Source organism: Diutina rugosa (assembly GCF_008704595.1).
Source record: "Diutina rugosa strain CBS 613 chromosome Unknown scaffold53_size124246, whole genome shotgun sequence".
Classification (NCBI taxonomy): Eukaryota; Fungi; Ascomycota; class Pichiomycetes; order Serinales; family Debaryomycetaceae; genus Diutina; species Diutina rugosa.
Genome location: NW_022995189.1, coordinates 80,063 through 105,989, shown reverse-complemented (window position 1 = coordinate 105,989; position 25,927 = coordinate 80,063). Strand labels below are relative to the sequence as shown.

Sequence of the window (25,927 nt, the reverse complement as noted above, 5' to 3'; positions counted from 1 at the left end):
GCAATTGCATGATTTGTTTTCTGAAAATTATGTAATCAGAGTGGCATATCTCTTGTGTATTTATTTACACATACCCTGGAAGTGAGCTAAAGCGGTGTCAGCTCGCAGAGCAAGCCTCATGACTGGGGGCATTTGGAAGCAAGCTCTCGACTAATTGAATTTCCATGATCCAAAATAACGCTATGGTACTTCCGAAATCCGTTCAGTCTGTGTGTCTAAATTATTCAAGGGTATTCCTTAACGGCATGATGAAATATCTAGGTGGTGGTCGAACCGATGGAAAGATACCCCTTTTCCAAACGAATGATTGGCAATTTCACCAATAAATACGGAGTGCTTGGATATGAAAATTGGTCAGTATTGATGCCCTAAAAACCACGCCTTAGCGTTATCCATTACTCCCTCAATAACCTCACTATTATCAGTGGTAATATATCAATGATTCATGCTAATAAGGACGTTGACGAAAAAGAAAGAGAGACAAAAATTGCTATCATTGAAGCAAGAACTGAACCGGGAAGAAGTTGTGATCGACATCGAGGGAAAACCGAAATAACTTGTCGTGGCATCACTTTCACTTTGAAGCGTATTAATCGCTAAGCGCGGTCATAAACTGAACCATAGTGCGTATATTGCAAATGGTTAAGGTTATGTGGAAGCCTTACGTTGATTCGAGGTTTTTGTGGTGCAGTGTTCATTTGGATTCGTTCCAAATCTTCGTCGCCATGATATCTGGTGTAAATACACCATATATGATTTGATAACTTTAATGTTGGTGCTCGTGCTGAATATTGTCAACATGTAGCACCTTGGAAACCTTTATTAGATTAGTTTGGGTAAATAATCATCAGTAAACAAAATTACTCAAAACACACACTACACACATATAATCGAAACGTAACTCATTAAAATGCTATGTACAACTCTATAAGTCTATTATGCTTTCTCTAAAATATCAATTACTTATATTCTTAAAGGCCTGTCAGCAATTAGGGTCCCCCCGAACCGTTCATTGAGAACAGGCACGTATAACAAATTTTTTTTGCTTTTCAAGTTTAAAAGTCAATGCCAATGACCATGGCCAAGAGCGCCATTCTCACGAACAAGCCGTAACGCATTTGGCGGAAGTAAGCGGCTCTTTGGTCAAAGTCAACTTCCTCGCTGATCTCGTTGGTACGAGGCAAGGGGTGCATCACACACATGTGTTGCTTGGCGGCGGTCAAGATGCGGTTGTTGACGACGTAGGTGTCCTTCAAACGTTCGTACTGAGCGGGGTCTTCGAAGCGTTCAGCTTGGACCCGAGTGCAGTACAACACGTCGGTCTTGGCGACGATGTCGTCGGTCAACTTTTCCAGCTCCAGCACCAACATGTTGTTGCGGACCAACATTTCGCGGATGTCGTCGGGCAACAGCAATTCTCTCGGTGACACCAATTGCACGCGGCACTGGTAGTGTTTCAACAAGTGGCACAACGAGTGCACGGGTCTGCCGTTCTTCAAGTCACCCATGAAGGTGACAGTGATGCCGTTCACCGAGCCCAATTCTTCACGGATGGTGAACAAGTCGAGCAAGGCTTGAGTAGGGTGTTCCTTGGTACCGTTGCCACCGTTAATGATGGGCACCGGCGAGTACTTGGCAGCAATGTCAGCGGAGTCTTCCAGAGGGTGTCTCAACACGATGGCGTCGGCGTAGCAGGCCAAGGTGCGGATGGTGTCTTGGAGAGTCTCACCCTTCTTCACCAGCAGCAGCAGGGCGTCCACCAGGACCACACGACCACCAAGACGTTGCATGGCGGCGTCGAACAGCGAGCAGGTGCGGGTCAGAGGCTCGTAGAATATGGTGGCGAGCACGCGGCCCTTGAGCAAGTCGAGGACGCCTTCACGTTCAACGGCAAGTCTCATTTCCTGGGCGACGGTGAACAAAGTGTGCAAGTCCAGGCGAGAAAATTCCTTGACCAGCAACACCAGGTCGCGCACGAAGCGGTTGTTGCGGCGCAAGTAGGCTCTCAACCCGTCGTCCCGGCCGTCAGTGGTGAACAGAGGCTGAGCCAGCACCAATTCCGAGCCCAAGCGTTCCAAGTCGTCCTTGGGTTGGGGCGCCACCACCAGAGGGCGACGGTCCAGCGAGAACAGCGACAGACGCTTGTCGACAATCAGCAGCTTGCGGATGGGGCCGTGGGCCTGGGCTTGGCCGTGGGCGTCGATGACGACTTCGTGGTCCAAGCACACGGTTTCGCCGTCAACCAGCACCCGGTCAACGGCGGGGCGTTCGAGGTCGACTTCAACGACGGCGTCTTGCTTAGGGAAGCCAAAGATGGCGACGGGGCGGTCGTGCAACTTTTCCACCACTTGGGCCACCGAGAGCTTACCCTTGTTGATGGCAGTGTACACTTGGTTCATCGCCTGGGAGTGGTTGGTGCCGATGGAGAAGCAGTCGATGTCGTCCAAGTGGTCCCACAAGTAAGCGTTGCCTTCAGCGAACAAGTCGGCGATCTTGACGTCGCAGGTCACTTGCAAGCGCTGCTTAGCCAACAGCACCACCTTCAAGTCGGCTTGGGAGACGACGCCGGTGATGTGGACGGCGCGGTTGTGCAACAGCGCCAACAAGAGCACCGCCGCCAAGTGGGTGCCCTTAGCGTCCGACAAGATAGGGAAGCGAGGGTTGTCGCCCAAGTTGTGGCCCAACGCCATCAAGTCGTCCTTGATCGAGTGGAGAGGCAAGTAGGCGACGTCGGTGTTGGTCAGCGCCACCGAGTAGTCGGTGTACAGGTCGTCGATGTCGACCGAGGTCGAGAGCGGGAACTGGGTGAAAGTGATACCCGCCAGCAACGCGTCCTTGGTGACAGCAGCGGCGTCGGCGCCCAGCGACAACTGAGTGGCGACGTCGACGAGACCGGGGATGGTGGCGGTCTTCAGCAGCAGCTGGAAGTCGATGGCACCCACTTCCAACTCGATGTTGCGGGCGATGGCTTCCACCAACAACTTGGCACACTTGACGTTAGTGACAAGGGGCACCAGGTAGTCGACAGCCATACGTCTCAGCTCGTAACCCTTAGACATGTACGAAGCGGGACGACGGAAACGGTTGGCCGAGGGCAAGTTGATGTAAAGGTCGATCAAGTTGTTGGCCAAGTGTTGCGACAACGAGTATTCCAGCTTCTGTTCGTCTTCGGAGTCCTTAGGCAACACTTCAAGGTATTGGACGGGGATGCCGTGGTCCTTGATGAAGTCCAGAGTACCGGCGGTGGCGAAGATCTTGTACCCCATTTCGTGCAACTTAGCAATCAGCGGCAAGAGTTCTTGCTTTTCCTTGTAGGAACCAATCGAGAACAACACATTCTTCTTCGGCAACTTGAACCCGGTGGAGATCAACGACTTGAGGTAGGCTTCGTACTTGTTGTGGCCGAAACAGGCGACTTCACCGGTAGAGGCCATTTCCACCCCGAGAACGGGGTCGGCACCAGCCAACCGCGAGAACGAGAATTGCGGCACCTTGACGGCAACGTAGTCTTCAGGCAACTTTTCCCCGGGGTAGGGAGTCACGGGCATGTCCATGATCGCCTTGGTGGCCATTTCAATCAAGTCGGTGCCCACCACCTTGGAGATGAAGGGGAACGACCGCGACGCCCGCACGTTACACTCGATGACCTTAATGTCGTTGTCCTTGGCGATGAACTGGATGTTGTAAGGACCAGTGATGTCCAAGGCCTTCCCGATCTTAGCAGTAGCTTCAACAATGCGTTCAACGGTCTTAGGGTCCAAGTCTTGAGGAGGCACGACGAGGGTGGCGTCACCGGAGTGGACACCGGCGTTTTCGACGTGTTCCGACACCACGTGCATGATCATCTTCCCGTCCTTAGCCACAGCGTCCATTTCGATTTCCTTAGCGTTCTCAATGTACTTGGTGATGACAACGGGGTAGTCAGGCGACACATCCACAGCTTGCGACAAGTACAGCGCCAAGTCGGCCCGCGAGTACACGGTGTTCATGGCGGCACCGGAAAGCACGTACGAAGGGCGCACAAGCACGGGGTACAGCACCTTTTCCGCAAACTCTTCGGCTTCGGCGATCGAGGTCAACTCCTTCCACGCCGGCTGGTCGACGCCGATTTGGTCCAACATCCGCGAGAACTTGTACCGGTTTTCCGCCGAGTCGATCATTTCCGGCAGCGTCCCCAAGATCTTGACGTTTTGACGGTGCAACGAGAGGGCGATGTTGTTGGAGGTTTGACCACCCATGGAGATGATGACCCCCGCCAGCTCTTCGAGGTCGTAGATGTCCAACACCCGTTCCAAGTTGATGGTTTCAAAGTACAAGCGGTCGGCTTCGTCGTAGTCAGTGGACACGGTTTCGGGGTTGTAGTTGATCATGATCGTCTTGCACCCGTTTTCACGCAAAGTACGGATGGCACGCACGGCACACCAGTCGAATTCCACCGACGACCCAATACGGTAGACCCCGGAACCGAGGACGATGACCCCGTGGTCGTTGAAGTCGACGTCACTGGAGTCGGCGTTGTAGGTGATGTACAAGTAGTTGGTGTAACAGGGGAACTCGGCGGCGACGGTATCGATTTGCTTGACGAAGGGGATGATGCCGTTTTCCTTACGCACCCGACGAACAGCGACTTCGTTCAGGTTGAGGAACTTAGCCACTTGACGGTCTTCAAAGCCCAATTGCTTCGCCTGCTTAAGGATGGCGGGGGGCAATTGTTCGAGGGAACCAAAACCAGCAATCTTGTTACCGAACTTGATGAGGCCGTCCAACTTGTTGAGGAACCACTTGTCGATGTTGGTGAGACGCCACACCTTGTCCACCGAGTAGCCGTCGGCGAGGGCGTTGGCGATGGCGTAGAGACGTTGGTCGGAGGGCGTTTGCAACTCGGTATCAATGTCAATCAGCATCAAGGCGCCTTCGGTCTTGTTGAAACCCAAGTTGTGGTAGTCAGTCGAGCGAATCGCCTTCTGGATGGCTTCTTCAAAGGTACGACCAATGGCCATCACTTCACCCACAGACTTCATCAGCGACAGCAAAAGCGACAGCACCCGAGTAAACTTCTTCAAGTCCCAGCGGGGGATCTTGACGACGACGTAGTCCAACGACGGCTCGAAGCAGGCACAAGTCTTCTTGGTGACGGAGTTCTTGATCTCGTTCAAGGGGATGTTGAGACCCAACTTAGCGGCGGTGTAAGCAAGGGGGTAACCGGTAGCCTTAGAGGCGAGGGCCGACGATCTCAGCAACCGGGCGTTGACTTCGATAATGCAGTATTCCTTCGAGAACGGGTTCAACGCGTACTGGATGTTACATTCACCGACCACACCCAAGTGGCGAATGACGTTGACAGCGGTGGTTCTCAACATGTTGTAGTCCTCGTCGGAAAGGGTTTGCGAGGGGGCAACGACGATCGAGTCCCCGGTGTGGATCCCCAACGGGTCGAAGTTTTCCATGTTACACACGGTGATACAGTTGTCGTAGGCGTCACGGACCACTTCGTATTCAACTTCCTTCCACCCCTTCATCGACCGTTCCACAAGCACTTGGGGCAGCACCGCGAACGCCTTCGAGCACAAGTCTCTGAGCTGTTGTTCGTTGTCGGCGAAACCCGAGCCCAAACCACCGAGGGCAAACGCGGCTCTGACGATCAACGGGTAGCCGATGGCGTTGGCGGCGGCGACGGCCTCGTCGATGTTGTTACAGGCTTCCGAGCGGGCACACTTTTCGTTGATTTCAAGCATCGCCAGCGCGAACAACTCTCTGTCTTCGGTGGTGATGACGGTGTCGATGGGGGTACCCAACACCTTAACCCCCAACAGTTCGAACTCGTCTTTAAGAGCAATACCCACCAGCAACGCCGTTTGACCCCCGAAGGTACAGTAGATCCCGTCGGGACGTTCGTGCTTGATCACCTTGCGGACAAACTCGGGGGTGACGGGCAAAAAGTAGACCTTGTCGGCCAACCCCTTTGACGTTTGGATGGTGGCGATGTTGGGGTTGATCAACACGGTGTAGATGCCTTCTTCCTTCAACGCCTTGATCGCTTGCGAACCCGAGTAGTCGAACTCACCGGCCTGGCCAATCAGCAACCCGCCGGAGCCCAACACCAACACCTTCTTGGCGTCGACGCGGGGGTGGGCCTTCTTGTTGTCTTCCCAGTTGCCACCGGGGAACGCCACCGGCTTCAATTGTTGGGTGGCGTCAAAGTCGGCCACGGCGTCGATGAAAGTGTCAAACAAGAACTCGGTGTCGCGGGGACCCGGGGTGGACTCAGGGTGGAATTGCACCGAGAAGAACGGCTTCAGGGTGTGGTAGATCCCTTCGTTGGAGCCGTCGTTGGCGTTGACGAACAACTCTTCCCAACCCGCAGTTAAGGTCAGCTTGTCGACGGCGAACCCGTGGTTTTGCGAGGTGATGTAACAACGACCAGAGATGGTGTTGGTGCAGGGGATGTTGTGGCCACGGTTACCGAACTTGAGCTTCAACGTCAGCGCCCCCAGGGCCCGCGCCATCAACTGGTGGCCCAAACAGATACCGAACACGGGGGTCTTGGCTTCCTGCAACACTTTGGCCAAGCGGTCGACGGTCAGCGTCATCACCTGGGGGTCACCGGGCCCATTGGAAATGAAGAGCCCGTGGTACTTTTCCTGGGTGAAGTCGTAGTCCCAGGGCACCACCAAAAGCTCGACGCCGCGGCGGACAAAGCAGCGGATCTGGTTGTACTTCATCCCGACATCGACGGCGAGGATGCGCAACGGGTTGCCGTTTTTGTCGGTCTTGACAGGACCTTCAGGCTTGTACAACACCGGCTTGGTGGTCAGCACTTTCGCCACGAGGTTTTTGACGTTGGGGTCGTCCCATTCGGGGATGTCGAAGTGGGGTTTCCAGGTGTCCAACGTCAACAGCGCCGGGTCGACGTCTTCCTTAGCCAAGCACAAACGACCAAGAGTAGACCCGTTGTCACGCAACCGCTTAGTAAGTTGTCTGGTGTCGACCCCGTAGATGGCAGGCACGCCCTGTTCCTTCAACCACTGGCCCAACGACAGCTTGGCGAGGTAGTGGGAGTACTCCTCGGTGTAGTGGGCGACGACGACCCCGGCGACGTGGATCTTGCTCAGCTCAAAGTACTTGGGGAGGGCGGGGGAGTAGTCGTCGTCCATGAGGTGGCGGTCGGGGACGCCGTAGTTGCCGACGAGGGGGTAGGTGATCACGAGGATCTGGCCTTCGTACGAAGGGTCGGTGAGCGACTCGGGGTAGCCCACCATCCCCGTCTGGAACACCACCTCACCGGAGGCAGGGGTGGCGGCCCCAAACGAGTACCCTTGCAACGCCACGCCGTCTTGGGTCTCGAGGGTCATCAACCGAGCGGCATCGCCTTCCATCGTCTGGGGGGGAGTAATCGGATAAGAAAGCGACATCTAAACCTCGTTAGTATTACGTTATATTCATTTGCGTGCGGTGGCGGGGGCAATCAATATGCTCCTGCACACAATTTGGCGATGCCTTCGCCATCACCAGCTCCGACGGGGTACTCTGACGAACGGGCCAAATCAAATTTTAATCGTTTGATTGTGGCTGTTTTGGTCGTTCTTTCGTTGTGTTGTCTCGCGGGGAGGTGATGTTTGTGGTGTTACGGCCTAGGGGGGCCTCAACACTTACCTTCAGTTGGCTTGGAGGGGTGTTGAGGGAGGATAAAAGGAAGAAGGATTTTGTCGCCAAGGGGAACCGCTCAATATATAGTGCGCGATGGGGGTCTGCTGGAAAAAAAAAAAAAAAAAAAAAAAACNGGTGATGTCACTAACGTGCATGCGATGAGCAACGCCCGCCCTACCGAAAGTGGGATGATATTCCTAGGCAAAAAGCGGCTCAATTAGGGTTACCGTAGGCGAAAATAAAATGACATTGCCACTTAATAAATGGAATAAAGAGTTATGATTGACTAGTTATGGCTATTGACGACAAATTCACTGGGGGGGATCTCGGGGTGACTCGGGACCCTGGGTCCGATTTCCAATATTTTGCCCCTCCCCGGGCTCGCAATCAGAAGACCCCGGGGGGACTAACGGTGATCAACCCGGCCAAATAGTGTCGTATCCGATCAAAAAAGGGATTAAAACGGTTACTAGCATTACTAGCTTGAATTACCAATGACCGTTTCATTTAATTACTGGGGGTTATTATAATTGCCGGGGGGATGACTCGTGACTCATGTTGTCACCGCGGCTACAGCGCGGGCCACTTGCCGCATTAGGGTTTAAGTAAAGACGTACACTATCATATCTGGGGGCTACACACACACCGAGTCTAAACGGCCAACTTGACCTCTTCCGCCGTCACCATATCCTGGTAGGGCGCCAACGCCTGCTTGACGTCGTTATTGACGAACTTCTCCGTCTGTTGCGGGGCTCTACCGACAAACGTCAGCGGGTCCAACAAGGTGTCCAATTCGGCCCAAATAGGCTCGAAGTACTTGGTGGCCTTGATACGTTCGATCAAGTCGTTGTCGCCACCTTCCTGCTTGACCACCGCCAGCGCCTGGTGCGACAACACCCGGATTTCTTCGTGGCATTCTTGTCTCAGCGCCCCCTTTTCCACCATGGCCATGATGATGTTTTCCGTGGCCATGAACGGCAACTCGGCGTTGATACGGCGCTCGATCACCTTAGGGTACACCACGAGCCCCAGACAGATGTTGAGCATCGTCAGCAACAAGATGTCGGCGGTCAAAAACGCCAGCGGGAGCGAGATGCGGCGGATGGCGGAGTCGTCCAACGTCCGTTCGAACCATTGCACCGACGCCGTCTGCAAGGCGTCGTTAAACAACCCGCCCAAGTGGCGGGCCAACGAACACACCCGTTCCAGGCGCATGGGGTTGCGCTTGTAGGCCATCGCCAGCGACCCGATCTGCAGTTTTTCAAACGGCTCTTCCATCTCCTTCAAATTGGCCAACAACCGCACGTCAGTAGCAAACTTGTGGGCGGTGGCCCCCAACAGCGCCAACGGGGCGAGGACGTCGATGTCGATCTTACGCGAGTAAGTTTGGCCGGTGACGGGGTAAGCGTAGTCAAAGCCAAGCAATTTGACGAGGGTGGCGTCGAGCTCCTCCACTTTGTCGTGGTCGCCGTGGAAAAGGGCGAGGAACGACGCCTGGGTGCCGGTGGTGCCCTTGACCCCACGCAAACCCAAGTCGTTGCGGGCCCGCACGCAGTTACGCAAGTCCCACAACAATTCCTGGATCCACAACGTCGCCCGCTTGCCCACCGTCGTCAACTGGGCCGGCTGGAAGTGGGTCCACCCCAACACGGGCATATCCTTGTATTCGAGGGCAAACTTCAGCAACCGGTCGATGACGTTGACCAACTTGGGGATGATGACGTCGTAGGCGTCGCGCAAGAAGATCAAGTCGGCGTTGTCGGTGACGTAGCACAGCGTCGCCCCCAAGTGGATGATGCCGGCGGCGGCGGGGCACGTCTCGCCAAACACGTGGACGTGGGCCATGACGTCGTGTCTAACGATCGCCTCTTGTTTCAGCGCCGCCTTGATCTCATCATCAGTGATTTCAAGGTGCTGCTTCATCTGGTCGATCGCCTCGTCGGTGATCATGTCGAGACCGACTTGTTTCTCGGCGATGGCGAGGTTGAGCCACAACTTTCTCCAGGTCAGGAACCGGTTGCGGAGAGAGAAGATGCGCAGCATCTCTTCCGAGGCATACCGCAGCGACAACGGGGTGGTGTACTTGTCGTAGTCAGACATTTTGGGGGAGTGTTCAGGGGACGTTGGTTGTGGTGGGGCACCGGGTAATTTTTATAAGTGCAGGCGTGACTCGGGCCGGCGAGGGTAATCCATCGCATATTGATCGCAGATGAGCGGCAGGGCTATATATGCCGGGGGGGAGTTTATAGAGGGTGGCCATTGGGGTCGCCGGCAGTAGGATTGTAGATTGATTGCGAGTGATGGATACCCCTACCTGTTTGGTGGTTATTTATGGGTTGGCTTGCCATTGGTGCCGAGTCAATAATAACCCTGAGATGGACGACTGCTATGGCAAGTAAATATGAAAATTTGTGTTTTATCCTAGAAAACGAACCATAATGTATGTGACTTCATTCATCATCTTTTTTTTTTGGTTTACTCTATTGGTTTGTTTCGAGGTGTATATTATAGTTGCGGATCTGAATGGGCCCACGTTGGTTGTTATTGTGGGGAAAATTTGCAATTTACTAAATTACCACCAGTTCGACTCTTCATGAAGTTGTAAAGAAAAAAAACACACTATTTTGAAACAAAGCGTTAAGTATAACTTTCAGAATATCACGATTGGCGAAATGGAATTTGAATTCATTTGGGTTTATTTTAAGGGTCTTAATGGTAGATCGCAGAATGCAGTGTTACCCCGATCTGAAAACCGTTTGGCAACATTAAACCGCTGAAATCCTCCGGTGACGGTTTTAGATTGAAATGGTGGAATATTTGAATCAGTTGATGCTTGGATTACATCACTATCTCACACCATTTTGAACTGAATATACACAGCTAATTTTACGTGACGCGTTCGCACAAGCACCAACACGATACCAATACCAAAGGCTCACCCGAAGATCGAGAAAATGACCGCCGCCACTTCCTAATCTTTGCCACCCGTTAAACAACTCACACTCCGTTGACGATTTGTTATGGTCTACAGTACTTGAATTTCAAGTCACCGCCACCGACGCGTCTACCGTGCTGGTCCGGGTCACGGTGTCCAATATCCTGAGTTCCTTACTACAAAGATGCTTAATTGGATAAGGATCACGACGAGCACAAGGTCACTGATGACGATAATGAAAAGTTCAAGGCGTTCATCGAATAAGATGGATCAGCGCATAATAAGGGTACATGGGCTATACACGGGTAACGTCAACAACTAAAGCCGTCGCCTAACATTAGCCCCAGAGATGGCAATGAATAACGATGAATAACGATGACGTGAACTTGGTCCAGTTGTTTTTTTTGCTTCAAGTGGATGATGTGGATATCCCGCTTACGAAGACTTGTTGGGTGACTATTGTTGTAATACATAGACTCCAGAATGAACTTTCGGAGGCAAATCAGCGGGAATAAACCAGGAGAATTGACCTATGATAACTTACTTGACAAGGGCCAACAATTCCAATATATTGAAAGTGACGCTGTTTTATACCATTACTGGAGATTATCATCCGTGCTCCGGTACCTTGGCCTTCACAATAACGGCACTGGCTTCTCTGAGTGCACGGCGGTATGATATGAGTGGATTATCAGGCGGTTAACCTGAAAATCAGTTGATGCCACCTGTGAATTTCCCGGCGATTTTTAAACTTATGGCGCCGACATCGGATGGAAGGTAATGAACATCCCAAATCTGCGATGCTGATGTTTTCACTATATTCTTTCCAAAGATGCAAAGCTTGGAAAGAAAGCGTGAGCGATCCTAGGAGCTTGAGCAGGGAACTACTGTGTTTCAGTCAAGGGATCCGTCTACAATGATGAGTTATTCAATATTAATTTCAATATGTTTCTCGTTAAGATCAAGGGAAAAATTGAGTGCGACGGAGTGCCATCGGAATCATCGTGGCACCGGACTCTCTCACGAATACTAAACTAGCAGGGGGCATTCTCACCGACTTGATGGAGGTGCCAGCGAAGCACTTCGAAGCAAGTTGGTCCACTTTCGCCTTGTACGTGACTTCCGCCGCGTTATAGGATTGATTGACGCCGTGTTCGGCTTGGTGGATCTTCCGTTGATCTTCAGCATTGATGTGAAACGTACGAATTATGCTCTCCATGGACTTTTGATCGTACTTGTTTCTTGTTACCTTCAACCGAGCCGTGGCGTCAGCTTCAAGACGTAACTTAGCGTCGGCTTCGGTTTCAGCATTCCATTTTTGACGGAAATCGTGAATAATGGCTTCATCTCCGTTCATGTATGCGTTGTGGCTTTCAGCGGACGTCCGAGCAAACCGACCAAATGCCACGGGATTAGGAGCCTGACAGTTCTTGAGGATTTCATCCTTAAGAAACATCTGGTGGTTGAAATTGATTCTGTTCAATTCCGCCTTTTTCTCAGCCATGATCTTTTCGTGACCGGAAAGGAACTGGTCCACGGGGTGACGTTCGGCAGCCGAAAGCTCCCAGTGGAACTTGGCCAAGCATTCGTCAAACGCACTCGAATAGGGCCCCCCACTGGAGATCCCAATGATGTTAACGCTCGTGATGATGTTAGCGGACATGATCTGTTATTCCAAAGATTCCCGGCAACCAAATGTCTGTTTATATACTTGCGGCCTTGATATGCGCATCCGTGGTCGACTTTCCTACAACCCCTTAATTTCATTGCTTAATTCATATCATGCAGGAAGCTATTTTTAGTGGAGATTGATTCAATTTGCTTTTGTTGGGAAATTGCAGGCGAGTACTTGCTAAATGATGGGACCTTAAAAATAGCTTTAATGTATGGATGCGACCTTACGAAAGGTTTTGATTAGCTTCATTTTTTCAGGTCTAGCACAATTCCATATCCTCACCTCATCTAGTCTTTTACTTCTCGCTCTTGACGAAGCTCTCTGTGTCTCAGGCTCCTCAATATGAGCAAAAGAATCAAATCATTTGTGATTGTTGGTACCACCTGCTGTAAACGAATTGACGAAGCAATTGAATAATCTGTTGAGGCAAGCCAAAGTGTTAGAAGCTTTGAATGTGATGGCGAGCACGGAGGCTGAGTACATTCCTATAATATGAGCAAGAGTATGTCCTGACGGACCAACTCAATGCAGACGAAACTTCCAGAAATCCTCATGTAGGGGATGTTGAATGTGTTCTTCAGCACCACGTTCTGAACCGCATAACGTTGTATTTGGATGCTCCATATTAACACCAACTTGAGCTCTGTATGGATCTGTAACCTTGTCCAAAAAGTATGGAGAGGTTCTTCCCGAGATCTTATTTAGGTGCACCAATATTTTTCACGTGATTTCTCGCAGCCAAATCACCATTTCGGTCTGACGTTATTGTCGGAGTTCCGTTACTCGGACTGCACGTCGTGTCCTCTTCTCATCTCCTGAAAGCAGATGAAAAAACTTTCACATAGAGATCTTTACCTTTTGTTGATCCTTTCATTACTACACTTGTTTCCCTAAGCGCTAAGCGCTAGCTCAAAAACCCCTGTGTATTTCCACTACAGCATGGCTCCCTAACACGCTGACCGCAAGTCGGAGAACCAATTCGCTAACTTTTCCGGTTATTCAAAGAACCCTGGCAAAACCGATTCTTATCATCATGAAAGGAGTGATGGTTTTAGAGGCAATAGAACTCTCAGCCTATGCGCTAGCCTGTTCACGAAAAACGTCACGAACTGTGAGTGCTTGCGTTAATGGGAGGCTTGTATCTCATCAAATCGGTCAAAAGCAAAATTAAAAGGTCAATCGGAGTCTTGGCTTGCCATGTGACCCAGCACCCAATGTGTTTCTTACTATTACTCGATTCAGCCTATAGTTGAGCGCCTCGGCGGGTACATCTGGATACCTAAAAGAAGTAAAACTGAGTATTTTCCATTTACCTTCTGAAGGAATACCAGGCAATTCTTACCAGTCTGTTTGACTCAAACCGCCGAGATATCTGAGATTTGCATGAAGAAATTAGTAAGATCGCTCTCTACAACCCGGTCCAAATTCTTCAAGGTTGTCTTCACTAACTCCTCCAAAGGCATCTCGCTGAAGGAGCTGTCAAAACTAGCTCAAAGAAAGTATGACTGCAGCTAAGCATCATCAAGAACAACGTTCATCGCTCATGAACGAGGCTTCTCCATTTCTTTTGGAGACTTACCCAAATTGTGCACTTAACGAATCGTAGCACGTATAGCGATTACCAACCACCAAATCGGCAAATAACCTGTTGGCACTTCTACAGTATTGGTTTCCTCAGGCAGTTACCTGGTTAGATATAGCTTGACATATAACAAATATCTCACTAAGCCATACTGTAGAGTAAACATGTTGATATTATCTCTTCCACACTTTCATAAACCTTTTATGATAACGGACTATGTTCGATCCGCAACCAGCCATGCCCACTCTACACCCCATGCGAACCTTCGACAGTCGCCACGCCAGCGGTGGATGGCTGAGAAAACCAAAGGCTGCAAATGAGGCAGAAGGCGTCACTGAAAAAGTCGTAACAACTCCTAGCGGCACCACTGTTGCCGAAGCGTGGAAGCGGTGTCTCGGTCGGTGGATGTTAGCCGTGTGAATAGTTACGCCTTCGATGTACTATCAAATGTCTGATGTCATTGAATGAGTGTAAACTGCGAAAATGCAGATCGTCGGTTTTTCTACTATTATTTAATTCAAATTTCGTCACTATTGTAATGAAACGGCCTCGATCAAACTATATGATCAAGTATGCATTACTTTATCTTCTTTGATACTAATGTACTTTTAGATTACCGAGGCGTGCAATGAGCGCTTTATATTCTGCATTCAATCATAAGACTACGCAAGCGACTCAATTGTTGTTCACTTTTCAGTAATGTTAACTTTGTATAAAATATTGATTATCCATACGAAAATCGGAGGCACGCGATATTGCGCACGTGGTATATCACGTGCAGTCATCATTCGGCGACTCACTGGATAGCATTAACTTGCTCTGAGTATTACGTGTTGTACTTGATGTGTGCAAGTGGACTGCTACGAACTGAACGACAAGAGGATTATTCTCTGATTTCGATAACGCGCGAGGAGTTGAGCTTGAGGAATGATGTCATATAGTTGGTGTCCTGAGATAACCGTGGATCGTCTGTTGGGGCAAGCAATATCAAGTCAACGATTCGGTATCGGAAACGAATTTGCTCAGACAGGGGTTCATTTACAGTCAAACGTCTTCCCGGAGGTGATTTAATCTACATTGGCGTTGATTTCACTATGTCATTCAAAGTTAAAGCTGCCAGTTAGTTACTTGGTAACTCACCGGGAAGCTCATGCTCACTTATTGCGAGTAGCAGTTGTTAATATTCGTCGTCATCACCTTCGTTGACATATTCGTCATCATTACCTCCGCTAACATATTCGTCGTCATCACCTTCGTTGACATATCCGTCGTCATCACCTTCGTCATCGTGGCCGGCGTCTTCATAGCCGTCATCGGCTTTAATTCCGCGGTTGACCAACTCCTGGTTGTCGACCGTGCTTGTTGAAGAGCGTGACTCCAATATCCCCGAATCGCCGTGGACACAATAGTTTATATTGATGGTTTGATTCGTCACATAATTGAATGGTCGATCGTTAAGGGCAGAAAGAATCTCGCTGATGTGGGGCTGCTCAGCGAGACGTGGGTGGCTACCAACAGTCCGGGAATGTGAGCCAGACGCAACAGCTTGAACCGTACCGGGTGACAAACGCAGATTCTTGTTTTGAGGCTTCTTGTTTGAGGCAAAGTTGGTCGGGTGGCGTCTTTTACGAGGCTGATATTGTGGGCCACTCAAGATGGGTTCGTTGCGAAGAAGTTCCGGGATTCCAGTCAGCGGCAGAGCTTCCATTGATGGCGACGGCGGAGGAGGGGTGTCATTGTGGTGTTCAACGACGTGAGCACCAGGAGTTGACGCCAGCTTTTGCGACAAGCGATTCGCCTGGGTCTTAGCCAGCTTACCCTGCAGGTTTGGCGGGGACCGCTGTTGGGGCGGGGTCAACCGTTGGCCGTGGGACGATTGGTCAGGCGGTTGTTCCCCGTTACCGTTACCGTCGTTGGATTGCTCACGCGGTACTTGCGCAGACGACTCGTCAGGGGAGACTTCGTTTTGCGGTGTCTGCAGCAGCGAAGAAGTGCCAGTGTTCAATATGCACTCTTTGATGTATTCATCAAGATTTTGGCCAAAAAATTTCAACATGTCCGAGAGCGTCCAATGGTAGAATCTCTTAGCTTTGGACAAAATGGTCTGAACCTGGGCGACGGCGGTGTCCAGCGCCAAATCAATTTCGCCAGATAATACAATTGGCAAAACCACCTCAAATACTTCTCGTGAAGTAATTTTTGGTACCGCGTCCAACAAGGTCACTTCTACCAACCCCCGGACTTCTTCTGTACCAATATTCAAGATGCAGCGGATTGCTTCTTCCAACATATCGGTATATCTTTGCTTTAAAAGCAAACCCGGAATCGCCTGCATATTTTTATTGGTGGCGTGTTGCAATGATATATTCGTGAATCGTGAGTGTTTGAGGGCTTTCAACGTGAAATTAAGCAAAAGCTCGAGCTCTGGAGTTTCCATTTTCACAGTCAATTCCCGGTGAATGTGCGTCAAGATGCCCCCCGCATACCCTACAGGGTTTGTACTTCCGACCTCCAGCAAGTCCTTCAACCACTCCGCGTAGATTGCTTCCTTGTCCTCAATCAGTTTGGCTGCAGAGATCCGTTTACTGAAATCACCTGCCGATGGGTAAAATACCTTTGTACAGGCCTTTTTTTTGCCGGTCGGTTTCTTCTTGGTGGATTTGGGGGCTGCAATTTCCTCCACCTCGGAGTCATCGACACGATCCTCACGGGCGTCGCGAGCGGTATCTTCCTTGTCAACATTTGTTTCAGGGCCGGTGTCGGCAGCAGCTTTTTGGGCAGCTTTGGTGCTGTTGGTGCTACCACGCTTCGGAGCCATCCTCAAAGGTTGGTAGTGGAATATGCTTAATTCTTCGTGCGCGCGGTTAATATAGTGGGTGCAACAGTTTCCCTAAACTGCCTCGCCCCCCCTGAAACTCCTGATATTATATTAGTAATCACCGAATGAGGATGGAATTGACGGATCAAGGCAGAGTTTTCTCTTTTTTGATTTACTTCAGCGAGGAAATCCTGTGAACTACTATGCTGATTTCGATGTGGGGCGCTTCAATCGATATTCTTATGGTGTGGGCGGGGATATGCGCCTTATTCCCGGTGTTGAAACATGCATCATGTGATGCTATTCCCACCAAGGTAAACAATGTAACTGCGTAATGGTCACCATGCTACCACAAACTAATGCTGAGAACTGCACGCACGAACTTACCACCTCCGCTGACTGCCCGCTGATGACTATTGCTTCTCAATGGCATCGTTTGTATCTCACCCGCATGCTAAAGTGAAGAAACATTGAAAACCAACTGCAGACCCGAATTTTGAATAAATAACTATTCCGCTTTAGTAGGGCGAGGTGGCAGTAAGCCAACGAAGGTTTGCAATCGCTAGCTGCTGCCTGATATGAGTATACCTCGAACCAAGCAAGCCGTGTCCTTGTGGTCAATGGCGAGGAACGCGTAACGCCTCCATGGCGGTTGAGGAGTTGTACGAAGGTGGATTCATGCCACATACAAGCTCAATGTGGCTGGGGGGTAAAAATCCTGGTGGTGAGCTGGACACCTTCCGCGGCGCTGCCTTCGTGGGAGTTTTGGTGCTGCTTGCATTCAATGCCAATTTGTTTTCATAGTTCATGTTTCTTGATACGATGTTGTTGGGGTGTGCCGAGCCACCCCATGTCTGAAACACCCACGCGTCACCGTGACCGCTTCGGGTAGAATAGCGAAATATAAAGGAGATATCTTTTTCATCAATACAAATACTTCATTTTTCAAGTGGACGTTCGGGCGAAGCTGATCAGTTGTGACACTATTGTTCCATCACGAGATAGACGCTGTCATTCAGTCAAGTACCTCGCGAGACCACGATTGATTCATCATACTACACGTTGTTTCCATGACCATTCTCCTGAATACACATAGAAACTGCGGGGCTCCTGCCGTTAGTTCATTATTCGTTAGTATGTCTTTATTCTGACGGTCTCTTTTGGCTCTGTTTAGTGCCTCTGCTTGAAATAAAAATATATCCACTCAGCACATGCTTGAAGTCGATCATGCCCGCCTTCAGCACAACCAAGCGACCCAGGCGAGGCCATGCTGCCTCGGTCAACTCCCGTTGACAGCTCCTTGGCCAGGGCATTTCGTCGAACCACACCAATCGTTAACACTCCATATTTTTTTGCTTTGGAGCCGGTAACGGCTTTGCTGCCCTATGGGAGGCCAAATCGGTCTTAGATATGTCTATGGACATAATGAATATGAGGAATTATCAAGAGGGTTTCTTTTGCGAGATGACTTGAGCTAGATCTAGGTAAAAATGGTAGAGTTAAGCTAAGTTTAAGTAAAAGTAGTAAAATAAATATAGACGACAAATTCATTGAGTCTGGTTTGCTGACCCTTTAGTGAAATATAGCCGAAAATATATTGTCAAAGATACAGAGAAAGAGAAGCTTGAGGAATTGTCCGACGTGTTCGGATTTGGCACGGCGGAGTACTTCGCCGACGCCGATGCTGCACAACTCATCGCATGAAGAGCGTGAATGAAAATTTGCAGCCATACGCTACGCCATTGGCTAGCTGCACATGTATATATATATTCCGGGAAGGAATGTAATTTTCCTTACCGGTCTCCTATCAAGTATTTTGAGTATGTCAATTAATATGAATATTGACAAGGATTCTGTCAATGGGACAGAGTATAATGGTCAGTCACCTGCTCCCGAGCAGGTGCATCACTTGATGAAAGAGCTTGAGATTCTCCGGCAGTATATGGCGACTCATGTAGAGAGCGCCCAAGCTGCCATACAGGCGTTGAATCTCACGGGGGCCGGAAATATATGTATACAAATTCCCTTCAGTAGGATAATTTTGGCATGGTCTTTTTTTTTTTTGCACCCAATTGTGGTTAGGGCCAGGGTGTCGCCCGTCACAAATTAGATCAGTAATCGAAAGAGCGATTCCTCAACACGTATTATCATAACGATAAATGTGTTCTACTGCCTCGATGGAGTTATGTATCAACCGAAGCCGTCCGGTACTCGACGGCCTGAGCTGATGCCGGTTCGCTCCGAATCCGACCCCGCCTCACCATGGTAGCAGAAATCCAATAAATGCATCGCCGAGAGTCGAAAACGACGCACGCAAATGACTTCACGCGACTGCAGGCACGTGACGAACCCGGTGCATCCGTAATTTTTTATAAACAACCTTGCTTGAATATCATGCTGATGCCTGGACAGAGGTTCATTTACAGTCAATTGCTTTCCCAGAGGTGATATGTCTACAGTGGTCTTGATTTCACCATGTCATTAAGAGCTAAAAGTATCAATTTCTCACTTGGCACTTCATATGAGGCCTCAACCTATTGCACATGATTGTTGTTAATCATGTCGTCGCCATCACCTTATTCGTCACCGTCGCCATTGTCGTCGTCGTCGCTATCGATTATGAAAATCTCGTGGTCGGTCGAATCCTGGGTGGCACCTGAGAGTGCCGAGTATTCTGAGTTCACGATGCTATTGATGATGAACAAGTTGCGGACAGTCGTGTTGTGCGGCAAGCCACTGATGATGGGTTGAATCTGAACCGCAGGGTTCGAAGGACTTGCCACTGTGTCGATGCGGGGCTGCCCAACGGGACGCAGAGGGCCAGCAACAGGCGGCGGAGGCAGGTTGTTGTTTCGAGGCTTCTTGTTGGAGTCAGGGTCAGCGGGGTTGCGTCTTTTACGAGACAGCGGCGTGGATTCGAGTGGTGGCGATGGTTGCGGCGGCAGCGGAGAAGCGCCAGTGTTCAATATCGCCTTCTTGATGTCCTCGTCGAGATTGCCACCGAAAAGGTCCAACAGTTCCGAGGGCAGCATTTGGCATACTTCCTCGGCTTTGGACAAAATGGCTTGAACCTGGGCGATGGCGGTGTGCAGCGTCAAGTCAAAATCGCCCACCAATACAATTGGCAAGACAGCCAGAAGCAACGGTGGTGAAGTAATTTTTGATACCGCGTCCAACAAGGCCTTCTCAACCATGCCTCTGTAATTGTCTGCGACAATTCGAAAAATGTGCATGAACACGGTCGGCAACAACTTAGCGATGGCAGGGTCTCGCACCAAGAGCACACCCGCAAGCTCCCCCAACAAAGACACGATGTGAAGCAGGATGATAGCCTTGTGAAACCATGGGTGACGGGTGGCATCCAGCAAAAATTGAAGCAAAATTTTGGTCTTTTGCGTATCAATGTCCTCCTGCAACAATTGTTCGCAGATGTGTTGGATCACAAGTTCCATTGACTCGTTATCGAGTTTCCCATTTTTCGAGACATCATTCGCATATCGCTTGTACAACGCTCTCAATTCATCAGTCAGACCGGTAAAGCTGGAAATGCGATTGATATGCCACAGCGGCTGTTGGACAGCGTTCTTGCATCTGTTAATTTCTTCACTCATGGTTGAGGTTTCGAGAGACGGGTTATCCATGGAGGGAGTATCGTTAGGTATGGGGAGTATCGTCACCACTCTGTTATGGAAACCGTTCTCACCGTTCTCATTAGTGTTACCGTTGTAAGCATAGCCTCCTGCTTCGGCCGAAATTCGCGGGCGTTCTGCTTCGGCCCTGGATATTTGGCCAGGGCTGGCGTCAGTTTCGGGGCCACGTGTTTGCACAGGAACTTGCTGAGGGGTTTGGTCAGGGCTGGCGTCAGTATCGGGGCCACGAGCATCCACAGGGATTTGGTTAGGGCCGGCGTCAGTATCGGGGCCACGAGCATCCACAGGGATTTGCTCAGGGACCTGCCGAGGGATTTGCACAGGGATTTGGTCAGGGCTGGCTTCAGTATCGGGGCCACGAGCGTCCACAGGGATTTGGTCAGGGCCGGCGTCAGTATCGGGGCCACGAGCATCCACAGGGATTTGGTCAGGGACCTGCCGAGGGATTTGCACGGGGATTTGGTCAGGGCTGGCGTCAGTATCGGGGCCATGAGCATCCACAGGGATTTGGTCAGGGACCTGCCGAGGGATTTGCACAGGGTTTTGCGCAGGGATTTGGTCAGGGCTGGCTTCAGTATCGGGGCCACGAGCATCCACAGGGATTTGGTCAGGGCTGGCGTCAGTATCGGGGCCAGGGTTTGGTTCTGGGCCAACTAGGCGGCATGCTTCGGCGCCAGCTTTGGCACCGGCTTTGGCACCGGCTTTGGCACCGGCTTTGGCACCGGCTTTGGCACCGGCTTTGGCACCAGCTTTGCGGCCAGCTTTGGCACCAGCCTTGCGGCCAGCTTTGGCACCAGCTTTGGCACCAGCTTTGGCACCGACTTTGCGGCCAGCTTTGCGGCCAGCTTTGGCACCGGCATTGGCACCGGCTTTAGCGGCCGCTTCCGTGACGTCATTGGAGACTGGCGTAAGCGGGGGCATCTCTGGAAATCAGTGATGGAACGCGTTTGTGGAATTATCTGTGGGCGCGGCAGCGGCGGCGCAGCGGTGTATTTATACACGAGAGCTGCGCCTGGGAAAAAAGGTCGAACCGTCTAGTGTGCAATGCTAGAGAGGTGATATTGTGAACCCCTCACTGACTTCGATCTTGTGGGGTTTGATTAATGTTGTTATAGTGTGGGATGGGGTGCCGGCTTAGTTCAGGGGTTAGTATATGCATCACACGATGCTACTGCCTCTAAGGTAAGCACTTGTTTTTCTGCCGAATCATACGGCGAAGGTCACCATGGCACCACCATGGTGAGGGCCCCACGCACCAAATTGATCTCGATATCACCTCCGCCAGCTGCCCGCTGATGACAACTACTGCTCAAACGCATCGTTTTCGTTTCGCCCGCATGTTATAGTGAATAAACATCTGCTTCGAAAAGCAACGTCGGAACCAGAATTTGACTAGAATACCATTTTGCCACAATGGAGCGAGGCCGCCGGAAGCCAACGAAGCTCTGCGATTGATAGTTGCTGCCTGATATGAGTATACCTCGAACCAAGCAAGCCGTGTCCTTGTGGTCAAGGGCGAGGAGCGCGTAACGCCTCCTTGGCGGTAGAAGAGTTGTACAAAGGTGAATTCATGCCACATACAAGCTCAATGTGGCTGGGGGGTAAAAAGCCTGGTGGTGAGCTGGACACCTTCCGCGGCGCTGCCTTCGTGGGAGTTTTGGTGCTGCTTGCATTCAATGCCAATTTGTTTTCAGAGTTCATGTTTCTCAGCATGTTGTTGTTGTTGTTGTTGTTGTTGTTGTTGTTGTTGCTGTTGTGAAACACACCCCATGTCTGAAACACACGTTGCTCGGGTGCAAGTGAGGTATATGAGGAGAATGAATTACCCAACATTGCACTTATTTTGCTTTCCGAGGCGATGTTCGGATGAAGCTGCTCTGTTGTTACACTGCTGTTCCACCACGAGATAGAGCTGGGCTTCTTTCGTTAGTTCAACTTCACTTGTGTTATCCTATAGCCCCTCTTGGCTCCGCCCAGTGCCCTCTACTTGACATCAGCTCATATCCATTCAGAAGTTGATCATGCCCGCCTTCAGCACAACCAAGCGACCCAGACGAGGCCATGCTGCCTCGGTCAATGCCCACTGACAGCTCCTTGGCCAGGGCGTTTCGTGGAAGCACACTAATCGCTCAGAATCCGCGTCTTCTGGGGCCAGCTACAGAAACCCCGCGTTGTTGTCCTGTAGGAGGTTATAGTGGTTTGTATTAGACGTGTCTTTGACATCGAGAGATTATCAAAAGGGTTTGCGACATTTGTGTAAAAATGGTGGAATATGAATGAGTTAAGCTGAGTATAAGTATTAAACTATAATAAAATCGACAAATTCAATAAGTCACTACAAAAGTTTGCTGTTTCTCTTGTGAGGACAGCCGAAGATAGTATACAAATTCCCTTCATTGTTCTAATGAATCATATTTTTGCACCCAGTTGTGAGAAGAGCCACAATGTCTCTCGTCAAGTGTCTGGTTGGTTCTAGCAGCATGATTGTGTTCTACCGCTTCGGTTCGCTCCGAATCCGACCCCGCCTCACCATGGTAGCAGAAATCCAATAAATGCATCGCCGAGAGTCGAAAACGACGCACGCAAATGACTTCACGCGACTGCAGGCACGTGACGAACCCGGTGCATCCGTAATTTTTTATAAACAACCTTGCTTGAATATCATGCTGATGCCTGGACAGAGGTTCATTTACAGTCAATTGCTTTCCCAGAGGTGATATGTCTACAGTGGTCTTGATTTCACCATGTCATTAAGAGCTAAAAGTATCAATTTCTCACTTGGCACTTCATATGAGGCCTCAACCTATTGCACAAGATTGTTGTTAATCATGTCGTCGCCATCACCTTATTCGTCACCGTCGCCATTGTCGTCGTCGTCGCTATCGATTATGAAAATCTCGTGGTCGGTCGAATCCTGGGTGGCACCTGAGAGTGCCCAAGAGTTCAGGGTACTGATGTTGGCGATGTTACGATCATCGAAGGTCATGTTTTGCGGCAAACCACTAATGGTGGGTCGATTCTGAACCGCAGGGTTCGAAGGACTTGCCACTGTGTCGATGCGGGGCTGCCCAACGGGACGCAGAGGGCCAGCAACAGGCGGCGGAGGCAGGTTGTTGTTTCGAGGCTTCTTGTTGGAGTCAGGGTCAGCGGGGTTGCGTCTTTTACGAGACAGCAGCGTGGATTCGAGTGGTGGCGATGGTTGCGGCGGCAGCGGAGAAGCGCCAGTGTTCAATATCGCCTTCTTGATGTCCTCGTCGAGATTGCCACCGAAAAGGTCCAACAGTTCCGAGGGCAGCATTTGGCATACTTCCTCGGCTTTGGACAAAATGGCTTGAACCTGGGCGATGGCGGTGTCCTGTGCCAAATCAAGTTCGTTCGACAATACAATCGGCAAGACAGCCAGAAACAACGGTGGTGAAGTAATATCTGGTACCGCGTCCAAAAAGGCCTCTTCAACCATGCCTCTGTAATCGTCTGTAACAAACGTCAAGAGGCAGCGGATTGCTTCCGATGACAAGAGGATAGATTTTTGCTGCAAAAGCAAGCCTGGAAACTCCTGTAATATGTTGCTGTACCTCAATATGGATTCAGAAAATATGTGTTCGGTGACTTTCAACATGAAATTAAGCAAATAATCAACCTCTGGCTTTTCCATCTTTCTCATCAATTCCTTTTGAATGTGCTGCAAGATGGCTGCCACAGACCCCGGAGCGATACGTACCTTTGGCGTGATGGCGTTCGTCCATTCCTCATAGATTGCTTTCTTTTCCTCAATCAGATCGGCTCTGGAAAGCGGCACGAGATATTTTTTGGCAGTTAAGGTAAATCTCTTTTGGGAGCCCGAATACTTGGATTTGGACACATTGCCAATGGATTTCTCCTTAACGATTTCAGGGGTTTCGATTTCATCCACAGCGGGGTCATCGGCATTACCCTTACCGTCGTCGCTGGTGGTACCATTGTCATGGCCAACGCCAGCGTTGGTGGCGTTCTTGGCGCCAAGCTTCGGCTTGACCATCCTTGAAGGTTGGTAGTGGAAGATGTGGGAAACGATTGTTCGTGCGCGCAGTTAATATAGTGGGTGCAACAGTTTCCCTGAACTAACTCGCCCCCCCCTGAAACTCCTGATATTATATTAGTAATCACCGAATGAGGATGGAATTGACGGATCAAGGCAGAGTTTTCTCTTTTTTGATTTACTTCAGCGAGGAAATCCTGTGAACTACTATACTGACTTCGATGTGGGGCGCTTCAATCGATATTCTTATGGTGTGGCCGGGGATATGCGCCTTATTCCCGGTGTTGAAACATGCATCATGTGATGCTATTCCCACCAAGGTAAACAATGTAACTGCGTAATGGTTACCATGCTACCACAAATTAATGCTGAGGACTCTACGCACGAACTTAACACCTCCGCTGACTGCTCGTTGTTGACTATGGCTGCTCAATTGCATCGTTCTTGTTTCACCCGCATCTCATAGTGAATAAACATCTGCCTCAAAAAGCAACGTCGGACCCAGAAATACCATCTTACCTCAATGGAGCGAGGCTGCCGGAAGCCATCGAAGCACTGCGATTGCTAGCTGCTGCCTGATATGAGTATACTTCGAACCATACAAGCTCAATGTGGCGGGGGGGGGGAAGAATCCTAGTGGTGAGCTGGACACCTTCCGCGGCGCTGCCTTCGTGGGAGTTTTGGTGCTGCTTGCATTCAACACCGATTTGCTCTCAAAGTTCATATTGATGATGATGATGATTTTGTTGTTGTTGATGTTGTGAAGCACACCCCATGTCTGAAACACACCTTGCTCCACATGAGTAATCGCTCGGGTGCATGTGAGGTGTATAAGGAGAATGAATCTTCCAACATTGCAATTATTTTGCATTTCGAGGCGATGTTCGGATGAAGCTGCTCTGTTGTTACACTGCTGTTCCACCACGAGATAGAGCTGGGCTTCTTTCGTTAGTTCAACTTCACTTGTGTTATCCTATAGCCCCTCTTGGCTCCGCCCTGTGCCCTCTACTTGACATCAGCTCATATCCATTCAGAAGTTGATCATGTCCGCCTTCAGCACAACCAAGCGACCCAGACGAGGCCATGCTGCCTCGGTCAACGCCTGTTGACAACTCCTTGGCCAGGGCATTTTGTCGAACCGCACCAATCGTTATTTCTCCATGTATTTTTGTTTTTAAGCTGGTAACGGCTTTGCTGCCCTATGGGAGTCCAAAGCGATTTGTCTTAGACGTGTCCTTGACATTGAGAGATTACTAGAAGGGTTTCTTTTCCGAGATGAGTGAAGCGACATTTTACTAAAGAATGGTAGAGTTAAGCTAAGTTTGAGTAAAAGTAGTAAAATAAATATAGACGACAAATTCATTGAGTCTGGTTTGCTGACCCTTTAGTGAAATACAGCCGAAAATATATGTATACAAATTCCCTTCAGTAGGATAATTTTGGCATGGTCTTTTTTTTTTTTGCACCCAATTGTGGTTAGGGCCAGGGTGTCACCCGTCTCGTATTAGATCAGTAATCGAAAGAGCGATTCCTCAACACGTATTATCATAACGATAAATGTGTTCTACTGCCTCGATGGAGTTATATATCAACCGAAGCCGT

The 25,927-nt window shown here is 50.1% G+C and overlaps 6 protein-coding genes across 6 annotated transcripts; all 6 read right to left on the bottom strand. All coding sequences in view use genetic code 12, as the record gives it.

Moving 5' to 3' along the window:
* Positions 1 to 1,055: 1,055 nt before the first annotated feature.
* On the bottom strand, positions 1,056 to 7,376 carry URA2 (bifunctional carbamoylphosphate synthetase/aspartate transcarbamylase; the record flags this gene model as incomplete). The annotated part of the gene is made up of 1 exon (XM_034157531.1): positions 1,056 to 7,376. The coding sequence occupies one exon, from the start codon at positions 7,374 to 7,376 to the stop codon at positions 1,056 to 1,058; it is 6,321 nt and encodes a 2,106-aa protein (XP_034010600.1).
* Positions 7,377 to 8,298: 922 nt separating this feature from the next.
* Positions 8,299 to 9,747, bottom strand: ADE13 (adenylosuccinase; the record flags this gene model as incomplete). The annotated part of the gene is made up of 1 exon (XM_034157530.1): positions 8,299 to 9,747. The coding sequence occupies one exon, from the start codon at positions 9,745 to 9,747 to the stop codon at positions 8,299 to 8,301; it is 1,449 nt and encodes a 482-aa protein (XP_034010599.1).
* A 1,796-nt stretch (positions 9,748 to 11,543) lies between these two features.
* Positions 11,544 to 12,245, bottom strand: DIURU_004634 (uncharacterized protein; the record flags this gene model as incomplete). Its single annotated transcript, XM_034157529.1, has 1 exon — positions 11,544 to 12,245. The coding sequence occupies one exon, from the start codon at positions 12,243 to 12,245 to the stop codon at positions 11,544 to 11,546; it is 702 nt and encodes a 233-aa protein (XP_034010598.1).
* A 2,771-nt stretch (positions 12,246 to 15,016) lies between these two features.
* On the bottom strand, positions 15,017 to 16,657 carry DIURU_004633 (uncharacterized protein; the record flags this gene model as incomplete). The annotated part of the gene is made up of 1 exon (XM_034157528.1): positions 15,017 to 16,657. One exon carries the CDS (start codon positions 16,655 to 16,657, stop codon positions 15,017 to 15,019), a length of 1,641 nt encoding a protein of 546 aa, XP_034010597.1.
* Positions 16,658 to 19,233: 2,576 nt separating this feature from the next.
* DIURU_004632 (uncharacterized protein) lies at positions 19,234 to 21,228 on the bottom strand (the record flags this gene model as incomplete). The annotated part of the gene is made up of 1 exon (XM_034157527.1): positions 19,234 to 21,228. The coding sequence occupies one exon, from the start codon at positions 21,226 to 21,228 to the stop codon at positions 19,234 to 19,236; it is 1,995 nt and encodes a 664-aa protein (XP_034010596.1).
* Positions 21,229 to 23,152: 1,924 nt separating this feature from the next.
* Positions 23,153 to 24,325, bottom strand: DIURU_004631 (uncharacterized protein; the record flags this gene model as incomplete). The annotated part of the gene is made up of 1 exon (XM_034157526.1): positions 23,153 to 24,325. The coding sequence occupies one exon, from the start codon at positions 24,323 to 24,325 to the stop codon at positions 23,153 to 23,155; it is 1,173 nt and encodes a 390-aa protein (XP_034010595.1).
* Between the last annotated feature and the right edge of the window lie 1,602 nt (positions 24,326 to 25,927).